Source organism: Leptonychotes weddellii, chromosome X (assembly GCF_054177405.1).
Source record: "Leptonychotes weddellii isolate Sample4059 chromosome X, ASM5417740v2, whole genome shotgun sequence".
NCBI lineage: Eukaryota > Metazoa > Chordata > Mammalia > Carnivora > Phocidae > Leptonychotes > Leptonychotes weddellii.
Genome location: NC_138385.1, coordinates 96980220 through 96999269, shown reverse-complemented (window position 1 = coordinate 96999269; position 19050 = coordinate 96980220). Strand labels below are relative to the sequence as shown.

Below are 19050 nucleotides of genomic sequence, written 5' to 3'. Positions count from 1 at the left end.
TCCCCCAATTTCCCTTTCCCACTCCTTAACCGGATTCCCTTTTCTGCTTTAAACTCCCGTTCCGCCCACCCACCGACAGACTCGCATTTCTAGGGGTCAGACCCTAACCTCCTTCACCCTCCTCGTCTACCCTGACCTCTGCTCTCCCCTGATTGTCATCACACTCCCCTTTAGCACCCTTTCCCTGAACAGCAAGCCACTCTTTGCCTTTGAACATCAGGCTTGTCCCCTCTTGAATGCCTCTCCCCGACCCCCGCCCCAAGCGACTGAAAAAGGAAACATGCGCACTTCAGAGCTAGGAGCTGTCCGAGTGCTGAAATTTATAGGCTGGGTAAGATCACGTCTCCCGTCTCTTTCTGTAGCTCTCATTCCAGCACAGGATCTCAGCAATTTTGCCCTCTTCCCCCGTGCCCACTTCAGCGCTCAGAGTCCTTTCTTCTCTCTCATTTACAACTTCTTTTAAAAAGAGAACATTTTCTAGAGAAAAGGGATTTGCTAAACAGAAAGGACATAAAACAAAAGCCACAGCAACCCGACTTCCAGCATGGCATTGTCACCAGCCCCCTTTGCATGGTGATGCGATTAAGGTAGCGGCGTTTTTATTATTCGGGAAAAGCAGCTGGGGAATCCATCAGTTCTAAGGCTTTGTCTTTCCTTGGTTAGCTGATGGTCCTGAGCCCCGGTTTGACCTGACCATGATGCCTAGGACTGGCACTTTTTGTTTTTTCTCAGCAAACTGTACAAACCCAAATCTCTTTTTGATTTTCAAGGAAACTAGATTCCTGCCAGATTTCGAATCTGGACAATAAATAGATACTTTGTCCTAGCTTTTTTCTGGAATCATTTCGGGGATATTTTCCACAAGCATCACAGAAACAGGAATGAACCGGCAGCTAGTGAACATTTTGACAGCCTTGTTTGCATTTTTCTTAGAGACAAACCACTTCAGGTAGGTGAAACGACTTTGCATGCTGATATTTTCCCCATGAAAACTGTTTGAAAGAGAACGTGTCATACATTTTTTATCTATTTTTCTATGCCCTGGACCATATTATTTTAATTTTATAGAGGAGAGTTAGATTTCTTTTGTTCTTTTAAAAGGCGTAATTATGGTGGGAGGGTGGTAAATTTTCACAAAGGCAAGTTTTATGATCCATAACCCCACTCTATGCATTTCCACACATTTTCACAGGCAATGTGATATTAAGGAAGTCTAATGAGTTGCATGCTCTTTACATTTCTATATAATGATGATTTTTTTTTTTGCTTTCAAATTCTTCTGAAAGTCATTTAAAATGATTATTGGATGCAATGCTTCTCATATGGTGGAAGTGATTGGATTAATTTACAAGAAGCATGCTCATTTTATATAAAATATAAAAGAACCCTAATTCTTAGTCAACTTGAAACTTCTATTGTGTTTCAGCAACTAGATGCATACTATGAGCACTACAATTCAGGAAATTTCTTGAAACATCAAAAATATTTAAAATCTCATTTTACCACTATGTTCCATTGCTCAGTATATTTGGAAACTGAATGACTACCAAAATTTAGTTAATATGACATCTTTGTATTTATCTGTGTATGAGAAATGGGCTATGCATAATTAAAATAAGTGGGAAATCATTATTTCATGTGTGCATTTTCTACCTAGTTTATAAATTATCAAATCAGTTTATACTTCAAAGTATCAGATGATTACCAGTAAGTGAAATAGCCATCCTAATGGCAGAGGTTCTAAGACAGCATAGAGACAGGAGATGTTCATACAACAAAGTGTAGGACTCCTCATTTAATTTTCACCACATTTTATGGTATTTTTTCACAGAACCAAGAGAAATGGAACATATAGCTAATGTTATGAGTACTGGGAAAACCCACTATGTTCCTTTCAGGTTCACACCTACTATGATTAAGAAAAACTATAGGCTGGGTTTCATTAGAAGCATCATCACCATCATCATCATCATCACCTTCATTACCACCACCACCACCATCATAAATAATACTTGATTAATCAGATGAATCTGCATATGGGAATGTGAGTATTTTTAGATAATTGTATCAATTTTTAACTCCTACCAAATGTTTAAATTCTCTTTGCACTTAATACTTTGCATTTAATACTACCTTGAAAAACTGGCAAAAATGTGGTGTTTTCTCAGTGATAGAATTAACAAGATTATTTGTTAAACTACTAAAAACAAAGCTTATAAAATATTATGCTTTAGTGAAGAAATAGACATTCAGTCAACCACTATGTATATTGTGAAAGAATTCATTTCACTACAAACCAAATAGGCTCTTTTTATAAGTCCTTTAAGGAAAATGAAAGTATGAGAAATTTTCCAGTCAACATTTAGTGTTTTTGATAATGCAGAAAAGAAAATTATTTAGAAGTTCTTTTTCATGAATACTTTACTGGAGAGTGAACAATTTAAATGCTAATATATAAATAACATCTGATAAGGTAATAGAAGTACAGACACACTCATTATTGACCTATTTTAGAATGAAGTTAAATTTCCACGTGAAGCTTTTCTTTTAGGCAATGCATTGAAAATTATTAATAGTTGACAGCAGGAATACAATCTAGCAGGTGAGAAAATAAGCAATGGAATAATTAGTTCACTGTTTACTTTGTTCTGCCCATTGTATTACATATTTCTAATAAAAAGTACAGGACTTACATTAAGGGCTAAAATGCTGGAAGAATTGTTTAAGAGTCATGGGGGAATAATTTTAAGACAATCACATTTTAGAAATTATCATCTTCATTTCTCTGATGAGTCTAGAAAGAAACAGCTTTAACTATATGTCCATAAAATCTACAACATAAGCTATGCATGTTGTATCATCTTAAACATCTTTATGGCTACAGTTTGGACATATGGGAGATATGACTCAGGATTTCTAACTCTCATCATTTAAAGTTAACTTTAGAGAATGTACAAATTCAGAAGTTGACCAAAGAGTTTGTAATTTTCTTTTTATTCTTACTATCACGTATATTAACAAAACATAATGTCAAACATTCTGTGAGCCTTAGTTCTCAGGCAATGAGAATGGAATTGTTGCTAAAAAAGTTAATGATGTGTTTAGGACGGCTTTCTGCAAAGACCATGACTCCAGGTCTGGAAAACAGCCTTCACAGACCCTATCGCCTTCAGATTTCTTGGACAAATTAATGGGAAGGACATCAGGATACGATGCAAGAATCAGGCCAAATTTTAAAGGTAGGTTCCATTTAAATTTATATATTTTTTTGTTTTTTGTTTTTTTATTTATTTATTCATGAGAGTCAGAGAGAGAGAGAGAGAGGCAGAGGCAGAGGGAGAAGCAGGCTCCCTGCCTAGCAAGGAGCCCGATGCAGGACTCGATCCCAGGACCCTGGGATCATGACCTGAGCCGAAGGCAGACGCTTAACCATCTGAGCCACCCAGGCGCCCCCCATTTAAATTTATATTAAGCCTGTGGGAAATATAGATGTTTGAATAATCTGAAATAAGTTTTAAGGGCTTTTTATTATAAAATAGTATAGTATTCATTTCATTTTGGCATTCTTTTGAGCTAGCCAATTTAATAGTTTGAATTTTATATATTGTTTGCCACTTTTGAAAACTTTCCTCATTTGTATTCTATTCCACAAAGAAAACTAATATCAGAGATTATTGCTACATTCCTTATTTTATCTTAAGTGGGAGTGTGACTAGAAATGAATCCAAGAGTAAATGATGGATTTGACTTATATGAGTGTCTACCAGGATTCATACAGGATTCAATGATTATTCAAAATCTTTGGTTTTCATTTTGAATACCTACTCTCAAAGTGAAGTTTAAATCTCAATATAAAACATGCCATTTTACACACTTTCAGGCCTCTCTCATTTTTCAACATTGTGGCAAGAGACTCTAATTGAAAATATCAGAAATTTTTGGTTTCTTTTTGTTTAAACATTTTAATTGTTTATTTGAAATTGTTTATCTAAAATTAACAAAGATCATAGAATTGTAAAGTGCACATGTCAAAGATGGTGGATACTTTCTTTGTTCAATTAGAAAAAAACCAAAAAGTTTGATGTTTTTGTTTATTTAATGTTATAAAGATGTAATTAATCATCTGTAGAAATTACTTTTTATCTATTTGGTTTATTTTTATATGAAATAAGAACCAATTATTAATGAATGAATTATTTTTGATGGTTTAGTTTTTAAATACATATTTTAAATGACAATTGCATTTTATCTTGTAATTTAACATAATGCATTGTGGAGTGTTTATAATATTTTATAAAAGAAGAATCCTATAATATTCTAGATATTATGTTGTAATTCCATTGCTTTGATTTTGCTTATTAGCGATTTAATTAGATTGCTTTCCTTGAGTTTTGAATAATTTTTATTATTTGCAAATATGAGCATGAAAACTAAATTCTAGATTCATTTCTTCTTTAAATGCTACACCTCTGAATACACCCAGCTAAGGGCACATTTTATAAAGAGCTATGTCATAATTTTGACAAAACAAGTATATCTGATTTATAGAGTATTTTCAAAAGAAACAACAGATCTAAGTTCAAAGCTCAATTTTCCTGAAAACAATTTTCATGCTCATCCTATTTCATACTAATTTTGTGGTCATTGCTTTGGAAGTCAACATTTGAAATAAAATCCTATGAGTAACAAGTTGAGAATGAGCTTTCAGTGGGACCACTCATTCCTATATTTATTCACTTAGTCATTCAATAACTTCTGAGTCTGAACTATATGGGAAATACCAACTACTGCATGCACTGGAAAGTTGAGAGATGAAACAGGTTTGGGTGTTACTGTCAAAAATTTTAATGGGGAGAGTAGATGTTACATGAATAGTTATAAATTAATATACATTATGAGACAGAAATAGTTAAGTAGTTAAGTAACATTAAGAAGTACAGAAAAAATGCTACAGGATTCCAACAAATGAAGAGATGATTTCCTATTAAGCTATTCATGGGAGGTTTTGTAGAGAAGGCCCAGAGATGGAAAATTGTTTCAAGTTTATGAGCGTCTTATTTAATAGCAGCTATTATTCATTATATTCTAGAAGTCACATTTCAAAAGGGGAGAAAAATGCAGAGTAATAAAACAAACACCCATGTTGCCATTGCTACTTTAAATGACCACATAGAATGAGTAATCATTTTCACACAGCTTTTTTTCTGGTTCTTCTGGGGATGTCACCCTTTGGAGATGACATTTCTCATGATTCTAAAGGATAAATAAATGGAGAGAATATCAAGTATAGGAAAGCATGGCCATGTTTTTGAGATCTTTCCACCACTTAAAGACCTGAGCACAGGATGTTTTAAAGACTTATAAAAGGGAAATGGGGTAGATATCCTTTAAGACTTGAACATTAATGGACTTCACTGAGTTTTGTCTCCCACTCCTTTTAACTCTCCACATCAATGAACCCTGATCCTCTTTCATAAATTTTATTTACATGAACCATTTATATCAGATTAATTACCTAACAGCTCCCACAATTCTCTTTATTCAGAGAATCTTAGCTCTTCCTGGATGTAAAACATTCCCCATTATTTTAGAGTAAAATAATTTTAACTCCTAGGTATTCCCATGAAACTTTATATGTCTAATATGGTTCTTTTGCATATTTATGTTTTATCAACCCACCCAACACTGCATCTGAGAAGGCAGGGATATATATATAGAGAGAGTTATATATATATATATATATATATATAGAGAGAGAGAGAGAGAGAGAGAGAGAGATATCTATATATATATATAGAGAGAGAGAGAGAGCGTTATATATATTTACACACACACACACACACACAAATATGCACACATACACAATGTAGGGAAACGAAGTCATTCTTTTCTCCAGAATGAGGAAATAAGGAACAAGATATAGAGGAAAATGTAGATCAGTTATGAAGATTAGTGCTTCCAATTAGTTGTAGTAGAAATTGAGGGTAGGAACTTTTGAGGAACCAACCAGTGGTCACAGTGACTAGCAGAGATGATCTTAGCTGAGCTGAGGAGAAAGAAATAAAAGAGATAATAAGGAACTTGTAACAGTGAGGATACTAGGAAGAACACTATAGTACTTACTGTAACTTAGTATAGTTGATTAGCAATGTACCAATGAGAAATTTTATATAGTAGGTAGAAATGAAGGGTGATTGGGAAATGTGACTGTATCTGGAATAGTGACAGGCACACTGTAAATGCTAAAAAAACAAATTGCTATGATAACAATAAACATCATGATGATGTTGAAAACAACAATAATAATAATTAATAAGAAGACAGAAGGGCAAGATCTGGCCACAAAAATAAAAGCAAGAGTGAAATATGGGCTGTTGAGGTAAAGGAAATGGCTTTTCTAGATGTCTTATTAAATATTAGTTCTCTGTTTTCCTTGCTGCCATACACTGGCAAGGGAAAAGGAAATGCATATGCATAATTTTTCTTATTGGAAGGAATCTTTCCTGCATACTTTCAAGTCAGTAAAATATTTCATGTCTATTCCATATCTCTGATGGACTCTGAAAGATGTCATAATGGACACATATACAAGAAGAAAAATGGACGTAAGCTAGAAAAGGGGAACAGAAATGAATCAGACTTAGGCTCTGTAATTGAGAGCCATTCTTAGAAACTACAGGGAAAAAAATAGCTTTTCTGATGTGCAGAAGCACAAGTGTATAAACAAAGTCATGAGTCAGCGTTGCCAATTGCATTCCATCTGTAAGATCCATAGAGACCTGGGTCGGAACTTGTCAAAACATAAATTTTCAAAATCTTCAGTTCAGATGAAAACACAAGCTATGTCCATTCACAATTACCTGGTTCTGAAACCATGGTAAATATTGATTCTATGTCAACAGAGGGGCCACTTTCCCCACTTGGGTGATTTGTCTCATTGTCAGTCGATTTATCATGGTGTTACTCCATCATTCTATCAGATATTCCTTTGTCAGTGTTATTGTATCTTGAGAATGCCACTTTAAACATTAAGCTTTTAAGGAGGCCAAATGAAATGCTCAAACCTGGGCAAAGTGCATTAGTTCCAATTTTGTCTCTTTGAAACAAAGCCTTTATCTATTTTAATGAAATTTTCTTTGAAAATAAAATTAACTTAGAGTTATATCCTAAGTTTCATCCCAATGTGAATAAATACATTCCACTATAGCATTCATTTTGGAATAGAATCTGGAATGGATAATGCCAGGAGATAATTATTCACTCCACTTCTTTATGCATGCCATGCACACTAATTTTTTTCTATGTCTGGAGACCTAAATTTGAAAGTGTGATGTGTGACATTAAAACCTACATTTGCATGCAATATGGTTCCCTTCATTTTCTAAGGAGTTATCAGCTCAAGAGGTGTTTCAGATACAAGTAGAAATAGATCCACTTTCAAAAAAACTAGAGGTTCAGTTTTCTCCCCTTGGAAATTCTATTTATTGTCTGTGGCCAAGTGGAACTCAAGCTCAAATGTTGTGCTTGCCAATCCCTGTAGGGGGTGGCTTGAGCACAAATGTCCAGCAGGGACATTTGGAAAGGGTGATTCTCACAGTTAGTGATAATGCATCCCCAGCATGATCATTTCTTTGATCACCCTGGTAGATGTGGGCATCGGATGTTACTATGGATTCTGAGAAAAAGAACAGAATGCTTGCAAGTATCAGAAGTATTTGACTTGAGTGCAGGAAGTTACAGAAAGAGTGCAGCCATTTTAGAACAAGACAATAGGAGATAAAAGGGGGAAAAGTAGTATTGAAATGAAAGGCTGGAGGTAACAAAGGGAAATTTATATATGACAGTTTTGTTCAGAAATGACATTGATGAAGATTTTTGAACATTTGAAATCCATTGGCTGTGTCACAATTTAGCTTTTCTCTGCTTTATGAATACCAACCAACACATTTGTATATACTAGGCTGCTACTATGGGCCTACAAGATGCTTATCTGGGATTTGAGGTGACATCAGGAAGGAGACATCTAATATTCTAATAGACTCTGGCAAAGTATATGTTTTCCATTCCATGATGACAGAGTAGTATAGTGGAAAGAGTCCTAGACATGGATTCAGAAAACCCAAGTTCATGTCCTTTTTGAGAAAAGGTATGTTCACCTCTCCATGCTTTAGGTTTTCTTCTGCCTTTGCCCATTTCATCTGAGTTGTTCTGGGCATCAAATGAGATCATGCATCTGAATAGTTTGTTTTTAACAATTAAGTTTATTGCAAATAATTTAAATTATTACTAGTCCCTCATTTCTCTTTTGTTTTTGCTTTTTTAAAAGATTTTATTTATTTGAGAGAGAGAGAGAGAGAGCGCATGCGCATGAGAGGGGGGAGGGTCAGAGGGAGAAGCAGACTCCCCGCCGAGCAGGAAGCCCGATGTGGGACTCGATCCCGGGACTCCAGGATCATGACCTGAGCCGAAGGCAGTCGCTTAACCAACTGAGCCACCCAGGCGCCCCTTCATTTCTCTTTTGTAACTGACACTGATGATATATTGTCAAAGCTAACCCTTTATGGTGGTTGGGGCCTTATAATTGCTTGATTCTTTTTAATGGTAAAAAAAAAAAACAAGTCAGAGGGGCGCCTGGGTGGCTTAGTCATTAAGCGTCTGCCTTCGGCTCAGGTCATGATCCCAGGGTTCTGGGATTGAGCCCTGTATCGGGCTCCCTGGTTGGTGAGCCTGCTTCTCCCTCTCCCTCTGCTGCCCCCCCTACTTGTGCTCTCTCTCTCTGTCAAATAAATAAATAAAATATTAAAAAAAAAAAAAAACAAGTCAGAGAAGTTCTAGTACCTTAGAGTTCTGCTGCACTAATCAGAACATAGACGCCATGTGTCTCAGCTGGTTCTCCTTTTATTCGATTGGTGGGAAGATTTCCAACCTGAAAGAGTTATTTCATATTCCTAAATATGAAACAAAGAGGGAGCCATTTGTGGGAAGGAATTATCTTTATTCATTCAAATCCCATCCCTGATTATTTTCTGGGACTCATTTTTAAATGAACTGAGTAAAAGAAAGAACCAATTTTACTTAGTCCTAGAAAGAAGGACCCTAAATTTAACTGAAGATATATGACTGTCATTTCTTATGTATGTTCTTGTCCAGTTACTGCACTTTCAAGGGTCACTGCACAAGCATGCAGAATTGATTTCTTATTTTACAATAAGCATTTTGAAGAGAACATTTGGTCTCTACAACATGGCAGGTTAAGAGCAATAGAAATGGAGGCCCATAATTTCGTTTTTGAGAATATATTGCATTGCTCCTTGGTTGAGTCCAGGTAACTTCGTATCCTTAATTTTCATTACTGAAAGAGCCTAAACATTTTATCCTAAATTCTATAGTGCTTGCTTGTCCATCTTGAAGGACAAGTCAGTACATTTTACTGATAATCTGAGACTTCATTTTTTTAAAAAAGGTAACAGCATTGATATCAGGGTATCCTGGTCCTTAATGAGTGGACATCAGAATGTGTCCAGTTAGGGCGATCAGGTTTAGAGAGAGAGAGAAAAAAATCATCATTTGTTTGTTCTTAGTGGTGTTGAATATTTTTCTTGGTGTGTTGGATACATGTTTGCAATACGGTCTTAAAAATGGAAATATAGTTGATCAAGCCTCATAACAACAAGGTCTTTGGAAGTGTTCTGTGTTCTCTTTGGAGTTAACACCTATGAGACTGTCCTGACTGTGGCACACAGCATTTGCTCATTGACTTCTTTCTTGAAAGGGCTACTCTGGACACTTGTGAGTGATTGCAGACATTTTTCGCCAGTGAAATGCACTAAAGGAAGGACCTGCACAAAAGGAATAGGTCTCTAAGTGGTATTCTTAAGTGAGCAGGACATTTAAAAATAAAGCCACTGGGTTACTCTCTTGGAGTCTAGTCTGGCTAGCCAACCAAGTGTGGTCATGGGGCAAGTAAAAGAGGAAAGCTGGGCACTGCCTTGGACTCATGCCCTAGCTTGTGTACCCACCATTTCCTTATGAACATGAGTATACCAAAAGGTGTCTCTGTTTTCTTAACACATTTATCCAAGAGGGCAAAAGAAAATCCTGGATCAAGTCAAAATATGGAAAGTCAATAGGCAGTTATCACAAATGTGACTGCCTAAGTTTTGTTTGCTTTTTTTTAAAAAAAGATTTTATTTATTTATTTGACAAACAGAGAGAGAGAACAGAAGCAGGGGGAGCAGGCTCCCCGTTGAGCAGGGAGCCTGATGCGGGGCTCAATCCCAGGATCCTGGGATCATCACCTGAGCTGAAGGCAGACGCTTAACCGACTGAGCCACCTAGGAACCCCCTAAGTTTTGTTTTCGATTTCTTCTTTTTTTTCTAATGGGAGGGGGGCTTATTTTCTTGAGGAAAAATAAGCTACACCTGCCCATGCATTTTCAAAGCAATAGAATAAATCTGTGGCAAGGGAGCATCTATGTGGGCACAAAAAAAATTACATGTAATAGTTTTACATCTTTATATTGGAGTCTAAACACACAATTCATTTGTTTGTTCCTCTTAAATAGTGAGTAGTTGCTATGTGCCAGGTGCCACGTTACTTGCTAAGTATACAGTGGTAAACAAAATTTAAGCTTTTAAATGTCAGTTCTCACCTCACTAAAAACTGGAATATAATTTGTAAATTGAATGCTGTAACATCCAGGACCTCTGCAGGAAAGAAATGGCACACTCCAATGGGGTGTGAGAGAGTAATACACTCTCACAAAAGGAGAGTGTAGTACTCCAGGACTATCAACAATAGACCTGAAGAGGCAAGGGGCGGGGGGAGTGGTTACCAGAAAGTAGAGAATGTGGCTATATAGACAGGCCACCTAATGAGATCTGTGGAGCAATGTAGTCAATCTGTACTGTCCTAGCAGGAGAAAGCTAGAGAATAAATATTCTGACTTCACTTTCCTCCTGTATTTCGTTTTCTTGTGGGAGTCTCTCATTGGCCAAATCCAACTAGAAGTCAGAGGGCAAGGGAGCTCAAAGATGCAAACCCAAAAGGTCAGTTTCCCAAGGTACAGAGAAGAACAGGAAAGAGAAGAGAGTGTCTCTGGGCGGGAAATGGAAGATAATCAACACAGAGCCAACAGAGGAGCAAAGCCATCCGTCAACCTTCAGGTGGTGGAGCAGACATCTCCAAAACTGATAATCAGTTTAGTAAGCCTTCCTTGATCAGTCTTGGGAAAGAAGGGAAGTGAGAGAGGGATATTGTTTGGATAAATTATCCCAACAGTAAATGATACCTCCAAAGGCGGAGAAGAGAGAGGAAGATAATGTAAGGTGATAGTTCCTTCTCCTAAACAGACAACTGAAAGAGACACAACCAGTGGACTGGTGTGTGTGTGTGTGTGTGTGTGTGTGTGTGTGTGAGAGAGAGAGAGAGAGAGACAGAGACAGAGACAGAGACAGAGAGAGACAGGGAGACAGAGAGAGAGTGAAAGAGTTTTCTGTGGAGTATATGAAAATAATATAGTTTCCTGGCTATTTAATATGTTTATATGTTTTCCAATACTGTATTGTTGTGCTTGCCCCATGGCAATCCCCTCCAGGCTCCTTATGCTGGGATGTGTTGTGGGCTTAGATTTGAGCACAAGACTTAAGGCCAAGTCTCTTTGGGGCAGCATTTCTGAGACACATTTTTTCCCTCTGTGCTCTTCTGTTCTACATAGAGCTGTAGAGAGAAGAATAAGAGATTGGGTGGAGGTTAGAAGAGCATGAAGACCAGGAGCAGAGTAGTGTGCATTTCAAAGAAATGGCAAGGCTGAAGGAACAGTTGCTTGTTTTCCACTCCTTGGTGGTTTGATTACTGCACCTGAAATACAGCTACTTATCATGGCAATTCTGCTACTTGAGGAAAATCTCAGAACCACTTTGCCACATAATTTTTCTTTCATTTTTAAAACCCAAGTGTATATAGATGATAATATAATCTACTGTTCCCTGATTTATTTACATTTAAATACTTCAAAATGTTGATTTCTAAGAACCACTTCGTGTCTAAGAAGGCAGTTGAGATTTCTTTTATCAGGCTTTCTCTTAGGAAAAGCATTCTTTGCCCAAAAATGTATTCAGGATCAAGGGGTCAATATATTTAGCTTTGAAACTCAAAGTCTCTGAAAAGTGAATGATACACACATTTGGCAAACCACACTGTAGCAACTCATTAGATGATGTGATTCAGGATAATTTATAAATACACAGTGCAATGCTCACAATGGAATTCTTATATTTTACTTTTTCCTTTGAATTAACTCTGGTTTTAGTACTTCAGCATTGTATAGACTATGTGAAGGCAAAGGATTTAGGATTTAATACTAAACCAAATGAGCAACCAACCAGATGTCTTTCTTAAACCACGCTTTTCAGAACACCTGCTCCAGAGCCACCTGAGTCCTGTTAAAAAGGCACATACCTGGGCCCCACACTTCTCCAGCTCTACCTTTCCAGAACTGCTGAATGATGGGATCTTAAAATACTCACTTGAACAAATTCATAAGTCCTCGAAGTTTAAGCACTGCAGGACCAGAATGAGAAAATTTTGTCCCTATATCTTTCTTGTAGTATTTTTCCCAAGATACTGTGTACCAGGGATTGCCTTACCAAATAAAGGCTGGGGGGTGGGGTGGGGAATAGCACAGGAGAAAAAAAATCTAAACTGAGACTCATGAGGCCTGGTTTGAACTCTAGTTTTGTCAGCTGTAACCTGGAGCATGCCACCTAACCTTTCTAGGATTCATTTTTATCATCTCTAAAAATAAAGAATTTGGGCCAAGATGTCTATGTCACTTCCAACTTTGATAGTCCCTGGTCTTTATATTCTAAATTAAAATACTGGGGTATGTGCTTTTATAAATTATTAATTCACCCACAGAAGAACTTGGATACATCCAATTTTCCTAGGGAATTGGTCTTTCATCTGAGAAATATTAATTCTGTCCAGATTTTTTTCAGTTTCCCATATCTTATTTCAACTCCCAATATTTCAAGGATGATCATTATTCTATGTGAAGACTTGGGAAACTTATGAGGGGATTACTGAAGAAATCAGCCATTTACAATTTTGTCTTGCTTTCAGTTTAGAGGTAGCAAATTCATGTATAGAGGCTGCTTCTGGGAAAAGTAGCTGCCACGTTTCTTTAGTTCAGCAACTGGTCAAAAATATTTCTCAAAACATTAATCCTACGAAATGTTCTCAGATAAAAGGTTTAAAATGGAAAAATGGAAAATAAGAATGGGAAATTCTACAAAACAACCTCTGAGAGACTTCCAATATTCATTAGCATGTTAAAAGTTTAGAGAAAAACCTGCAGTAAAAATACACAAATAAATATTTTTAAAACTTTTTTACATAGGCGCTTATCCTATACTTATTTGATCATGGATTTCTTAAATGAGTAACATTCTAGGGAACCAGTATTTCATGGAATACACTTTGGAAAATGTGGTCTTGGTAAAATCCATAAATCTAAATGATTTTTTTTTGCCCTGAAAATTGATGATGATGATGATGATGAGAAACCTATGATGCTCTGCTGGAAAGATAATATCCATAAGAGTGAGAATGCCCCTGCATTCAGTAAATGTGGCTTTCATTTTGATACATGGTCAACATTAGCATTCCGATGCCACAAGAGAATTACTGTACAAGTTAAAATATTATTGCAAGCTATTTATCTCCTGCTTCATTTACATGAATAAATGAGCAAACAGTGGCATTTTGAAAAAACAAACATTGAAGACAAAAGAAAAGACATCAGTCAATATAGCAAAATACTTTGATCTGATAATAATCTTCTGTTTTAGTCTTTAAGATTCTTGAATGCTGAATAACCAATACATATTTAAACAAGTGGCCTTTAACCTTGAACTGAAGACATTTCTTCAGCAGGCTCTGACAAGGTTTCATGCCTGTATGAAGAATTTCCTTTTGGATCGCCATCTTCTCTTTCAGGCAGTTTTCCAAGATGGATAAATCTTCTGGTTGTACAATTTCCATCCAACTGTTTGTTTAGAATTTTTCCCCCATCACCTCTTTGAAATGAAATTTTTCAAATTTGAATCCATACTAAAAAAAACCCCCACATTTAACAAATTGAAATTATGCAAGATTTATCTTAAATAACTTGTGTAGATTTACAACCAAGGTCTTCGTTTATTAGCAATAAAATACATTCTAAGTTAGTCTTCTCAAAATTAATCATGTTTCATACTTAGATATGTAAATTCCCAGGAAAAACTATTGAAAATTGTTTTCAATAAAGATGATGCAGAAAGAAACGTCTTTGAAATAATCACTAAATCACTAGTTTATTACTAGTTCTTCCCCCATTCTTTCTCCGAGAGAGTTTGTTAAATAACCCAGTATGATTTTTTTCTTCCTGTTTCTTACTCCAGGATCTTAGGAGAATATAGAGAACAAAGTAGGGGGTGGGAAATATTAAAGCTACCTTAGATTTAACCAATGGCTCCTGATCCATGTCACTTATTTCATACAGTAGGTGAAGATATATTGATAATGGAGCCACTACACATTCTGTATGAGACTAGTCCTTTATTTGAAACATTGCTTCAAGGTATCCACAGTGATTGCATTAGTGTTGCTAACATTCCAGTGTACAACCCACAGATAATGCGATACCAATTTTTAAGCTTTTCTGGTGATTGGGGGTTGGCAGTCTTAGATATACGGCACCTTGGAGAGGAACCAAGTGAAGATTAACAAAGTTATTTAACCTACACACAGTTTGCTTACTCTGTCGTTAAATTTTGTTTTATATAGCCTGGGTGCCTGGCTCAAATTCCTTGCTATCATTTGCTCCTGATGTCATTGCTGCTTCTCCATTTCTAGGAGGCAGACAGTGGCATTAGATATTAAGGGATGAGGAGATGGCTTGGGCTGAATCCTTAGTTACAGAAGTCAGGGAATACGAACAAGAAGATAACATTTTCTCCAGGATTCTGAGATTTGCTTTCAAAATGAAGTATATAGTATCTTCCCAAAATATAAAAATTTAAGAAGAGATCATGCCTCTTTGAAAGGAAATGTCACATAGGCCCAATGCCAGGCCTCGTAAATAGGAAAACTGGCACCAAAATTTCCATTTTTTTTCAGGAGGATTTTTGATAGATAAAATGCCACTCTGCTTCTTCTAAAATTTGAGATCATAGCTTGTTAACAAAGTTGCTACCCTATTCAGTATTTATTTTCTCTGGAATATCCCTATTTCATTTTCTGGAGTTAATGACTACTCTGTGGCCAGCAGCATACTCAACCTAATCCTTACCAAATTAATCCTATATTAGCAGGCCTATTTTTTTCCTGCTCTCCAAAAATAGGAGGAATTACCCACATTTTGGGATATGTGTTCCTTTTATTTCCCCCCAAGTACTACCTACATTTCCAATATTCACATTTGTTTATTAGGCACATATGCCTCATTTAAGCTCATCCTTTATTCAAATCTTCTGAACAAATATTCCCACTTAAAACCCAGCAGGTGGCTTCCTGTTCCATAGATCTCCTGATGCCAACCAAGTTTATAAAATGCTGGGCTTTCAGCAAAGTGTATGAATTTGTGACTTGGGGCAAATATCCTAAATCTCATTTAAAAAAAGGATTTCCGGGCGCCTGGGTGGCTCAGATGGTTAAGCGTCTGCCTTCGGCTCAGGTCATGATCCCAGCGTCCTGGGATCAAGTCCCGCATCGGGCTCCCTGCTCCTTGGGAGCCTGCTTCTCCCTCTGCCTCTCTCTCTCTCTCTCTGTCTCTCATGAATAAATAAATAAAATCTTAAAAAAAAAATAAAAATAAAAATAAAAAAAAGGATTTCCTCAGCAAGAGAACACAGTTATCCCAAGGAAAAAATTCCACATTTCTACTTGTCAAACAGACTGCAAACAGCATAATTACACACACATTTTTTATTTCCTGCCTACTTTTGAAACCGGGTTTGCATAGGGCCCCTGGAGTCTTCCATAGCACCCACTCACCCCAACTGAGTTCATTTAAGAGGTGCCAATGTACAGTTAACAGCAAAATAGCTTAGGTGAAGGAAACTTTGTGGAGCATGGCGGAAGTGGATTGACACATGAAGCTTCCATGATTGAGTTATGAGTCCTCCACCATGGGACCTTTCTCATTCCTCTACACATTAAAAGAAAACTATTATATAAAAATCTGGACCCAGGTGCTAACAATATGTGCCATAATAAACTGTGCATATGTAAAGTCTCCAGTGAGCAAGTATCCCTCAGTGTCTAACGTTTTATATAAATGTCAGAATAAATTATCTGCTTCAGCGATAGAGCAACACAGTTGAGGGTACTAACAAAAAGTGTCCATCAGTGACATCGTGAAATATGCCATATAAATTGCAAAATGACACCTTTGAAAAAAGTTATTTACTGCTGAGGGGTGATGTGGCAGGTGCAAAGAAGGCAAAGAAGCAGAGAATGGATAATAAAAAGATTCTAAAGGCAAGCTAAGATCAGAAATAAACTCCTATACTTTTTTTAGAAAATTCATAGTGCAGCTGCTCTGGGGTGCCTGATTGGCTATATCTTTATCTGAATGCACAGGAAAAGCAAGCTGAGCTGTCACCCAAGGGAGTGCAGAGCTCAAAATACTAGTATCCTCGATGTTCTAGGCCTCTCATGACTCTTGAAATTCTCCTGGGACTTATCATTTCTTTATACACCTGCGCATGGCTTATAAAGATCTTCATAGTTAGATTTTTGACTACATCTATCTGAGGTTAGATTTCTGAGAAGCAGACCCTGTGTGCAAGTAATTTATTAAGGATAAGTGAGCAGGAGAGACACGTAGGAGAGCGATAAAATCAGAAAAGAACGGGAGGAAACCCAGTATGGGTGTGATCTCAGGCAAAGTCCAACAGAGGGCGGGGTCAACCTGATCCCCAGGGTTTCTGGGGAAACTTCAGTGTAAGCTGTATCCCGGGGTTCTCCTGACTGGAGGCAAGAGAGCAGGAGGCTTTTCATATTCCCCTCTGTCAGTTACTGAGTAAAGACTGCCCTCAGCGTGTACATAGGTGGGTGGGGAGAGTAAATTTCCCAAATGCGTCTATTTCTTTTCACGTGACCTCCCGTAGCCCCAGGACAGTCCTCTGTGAAAGGGCACAAGTTTTGGCTACTGGAAGCGAAAGCACACTGAGGTAAGAGGCACAAAATGATAAATGGGACCCAAGGAACCTGGGTGGAGAATCAATATTGTCTATTTCAAATGACCATTCCACATTTCCAGCCATGCCCTCCCACTCTGTTCCAGCCTCAATGCCCCGTTTCTTGTTCCTCAAACCTTTTGTCTGTGGTGCTTTGTACTTTCATTTACCTGCACTGTGCCTGCCTTTACAGCAGCCTAATGCCTACTCATCCTACAGACCTCAGCATCAGTATCATTTCCTCCAGAAAGCCTCTGTTCAACTACTAAGTCCATCCTGTCCTTCATGCTCAGTCTATAATCTCTGTTGTGATTGGCTGCTTTCCTGTCTCTCTCACTCCTAGACTAGTTCAAGGAGGCCAGAGATTGGGCTTATCTCATTCTCTACTGTATCCCCAACATCTGACAGTAGGTCAGGCCAATAAACATTTATCAAATGAATAGGAAAACGTACAATACCAATCTTTATTCCTAGAATCTATACTAAAGCAAAGTTGGATGTGAACAATTAAACTAAAATAATAAATTATTATCTGGTAATATTCGTGATTCTTTTAAAATGCATGAAGTTTCCCCCCATACGTTATCTCATTTGGCTCCTTATGCATTTCTCAGAATGGAAAACAGCTGGAATTTTGTTTACCATTCTTGTTATTTAGGGGGAAGGAAAAAGTTATTTTGTTGCCAGACATGACTTAAAGCAACTCTACATTTCCAGATACGTAAAACCTAGGATGGAGTAGAATGTAGGTCATCATTTAAAGAATGAAGATAAAGACACTCAATCTGCAATACTTCATTGAATGTATTTTTTTAAAGATTTATTTATTTATTTGAGAGAGAGAAAGTATGCGCAGCGCACATTGAATGTATTTTTAACATAACTGCCCCCCCCTTCTATTACAGGGTGAGTCTAATTTATCTTTGAAGTCCCAGGTTTTTATGCATTTCCTGTCTTTGTAGGAGCTTAATAAATGTTTAATGTTGAGTGAGTGGATTCATTCACATATAGATAAATATCAAGCATTTATTGTGCATATGTCACTGTGCTAGGCACCAAGTAGAGGAGAATTAAAAGGAGAATTATTAATTTACCAAAATTCTAACCTCCAACTTTTCTATCCCATCTCCTTCTACTTTACCACTATTCCAGGGTCAACATCCCATGTATAAAAAGCTTTATTTTCCATGCCCAGTTCTGAATAGGGATGTATAGTGGCATCAAACATACCCAAATAGGATCCACTGGCCTGAAGCAACTTTCCTATCCAGTGCCTGCAGTTTTAGTAAATAAAACCAATGTACCCAAATGATACTCATTGTGAATACTGGATATACCTGAATTGCCAGTGAGTTCCAGTCGCTAAGGTAATATCAGATTCCCTTCAGGGTTATAGCCCATAACTCCTTCCAACCAGTGAGCCTGTGGTTGATTCTCCTCTAAAATTCTCCTTTTGAGCCTTGTCTTCCAGCTTCATCAAAAATCAAAGAGTGGCTTTCAAGGTGTAGGATTCTCCCAGATTATGAGGCAATGGACAAAAAATTTTCACAAAGCCTAGGAAACCCAACTAAGGCACCTACTACTAATGATGATCTTTATATTTCTTTGGAGAGTCCTTTATATGTGAGAGGTCAGTCTACAGAGGAGAAAAAAAAAAGTAGCTCTAGGTTTCATAAAAGAGGTGATGTTTGAATTGGGTCTTGAGAGATGAGTAGGTATTCAATGAATGAAAAAAGGAATTTCAGATAGGGAACTCTTGATGTCCAGAAAGAAAATGGCTAGCTTGGGGGATAACAAAAGATGAGTATACCTAGAGGAAGTAAAAGG

General features: G+C 37.0%; 1 protein-coding gene across 1 annotated transcript in view; it reads left to right on the top strand.

Moving 5' to 3' along the window:
- The first annotated feature begins 332 nt into the window (after positions 1-332).
- Positions 333-19050, top strand: part of GLRA2 (glycine receptor alpha 2) — a 167897-nt gene continuing 149179 nt past the window's right edge. The window contains exons 1-2 of the mRNA XM_081807978.1: positions 333-949; positions 3106-3239. Coding sequence (XP_081664104.1) covers positions 882-949; positions 3106-3239 — 202 coding nt within the window. The 5' untranslated portion in view covers positions 333-881. The remainder of the gene's footprint in view (positions 950-3105; positions 3240-19050) is intronic.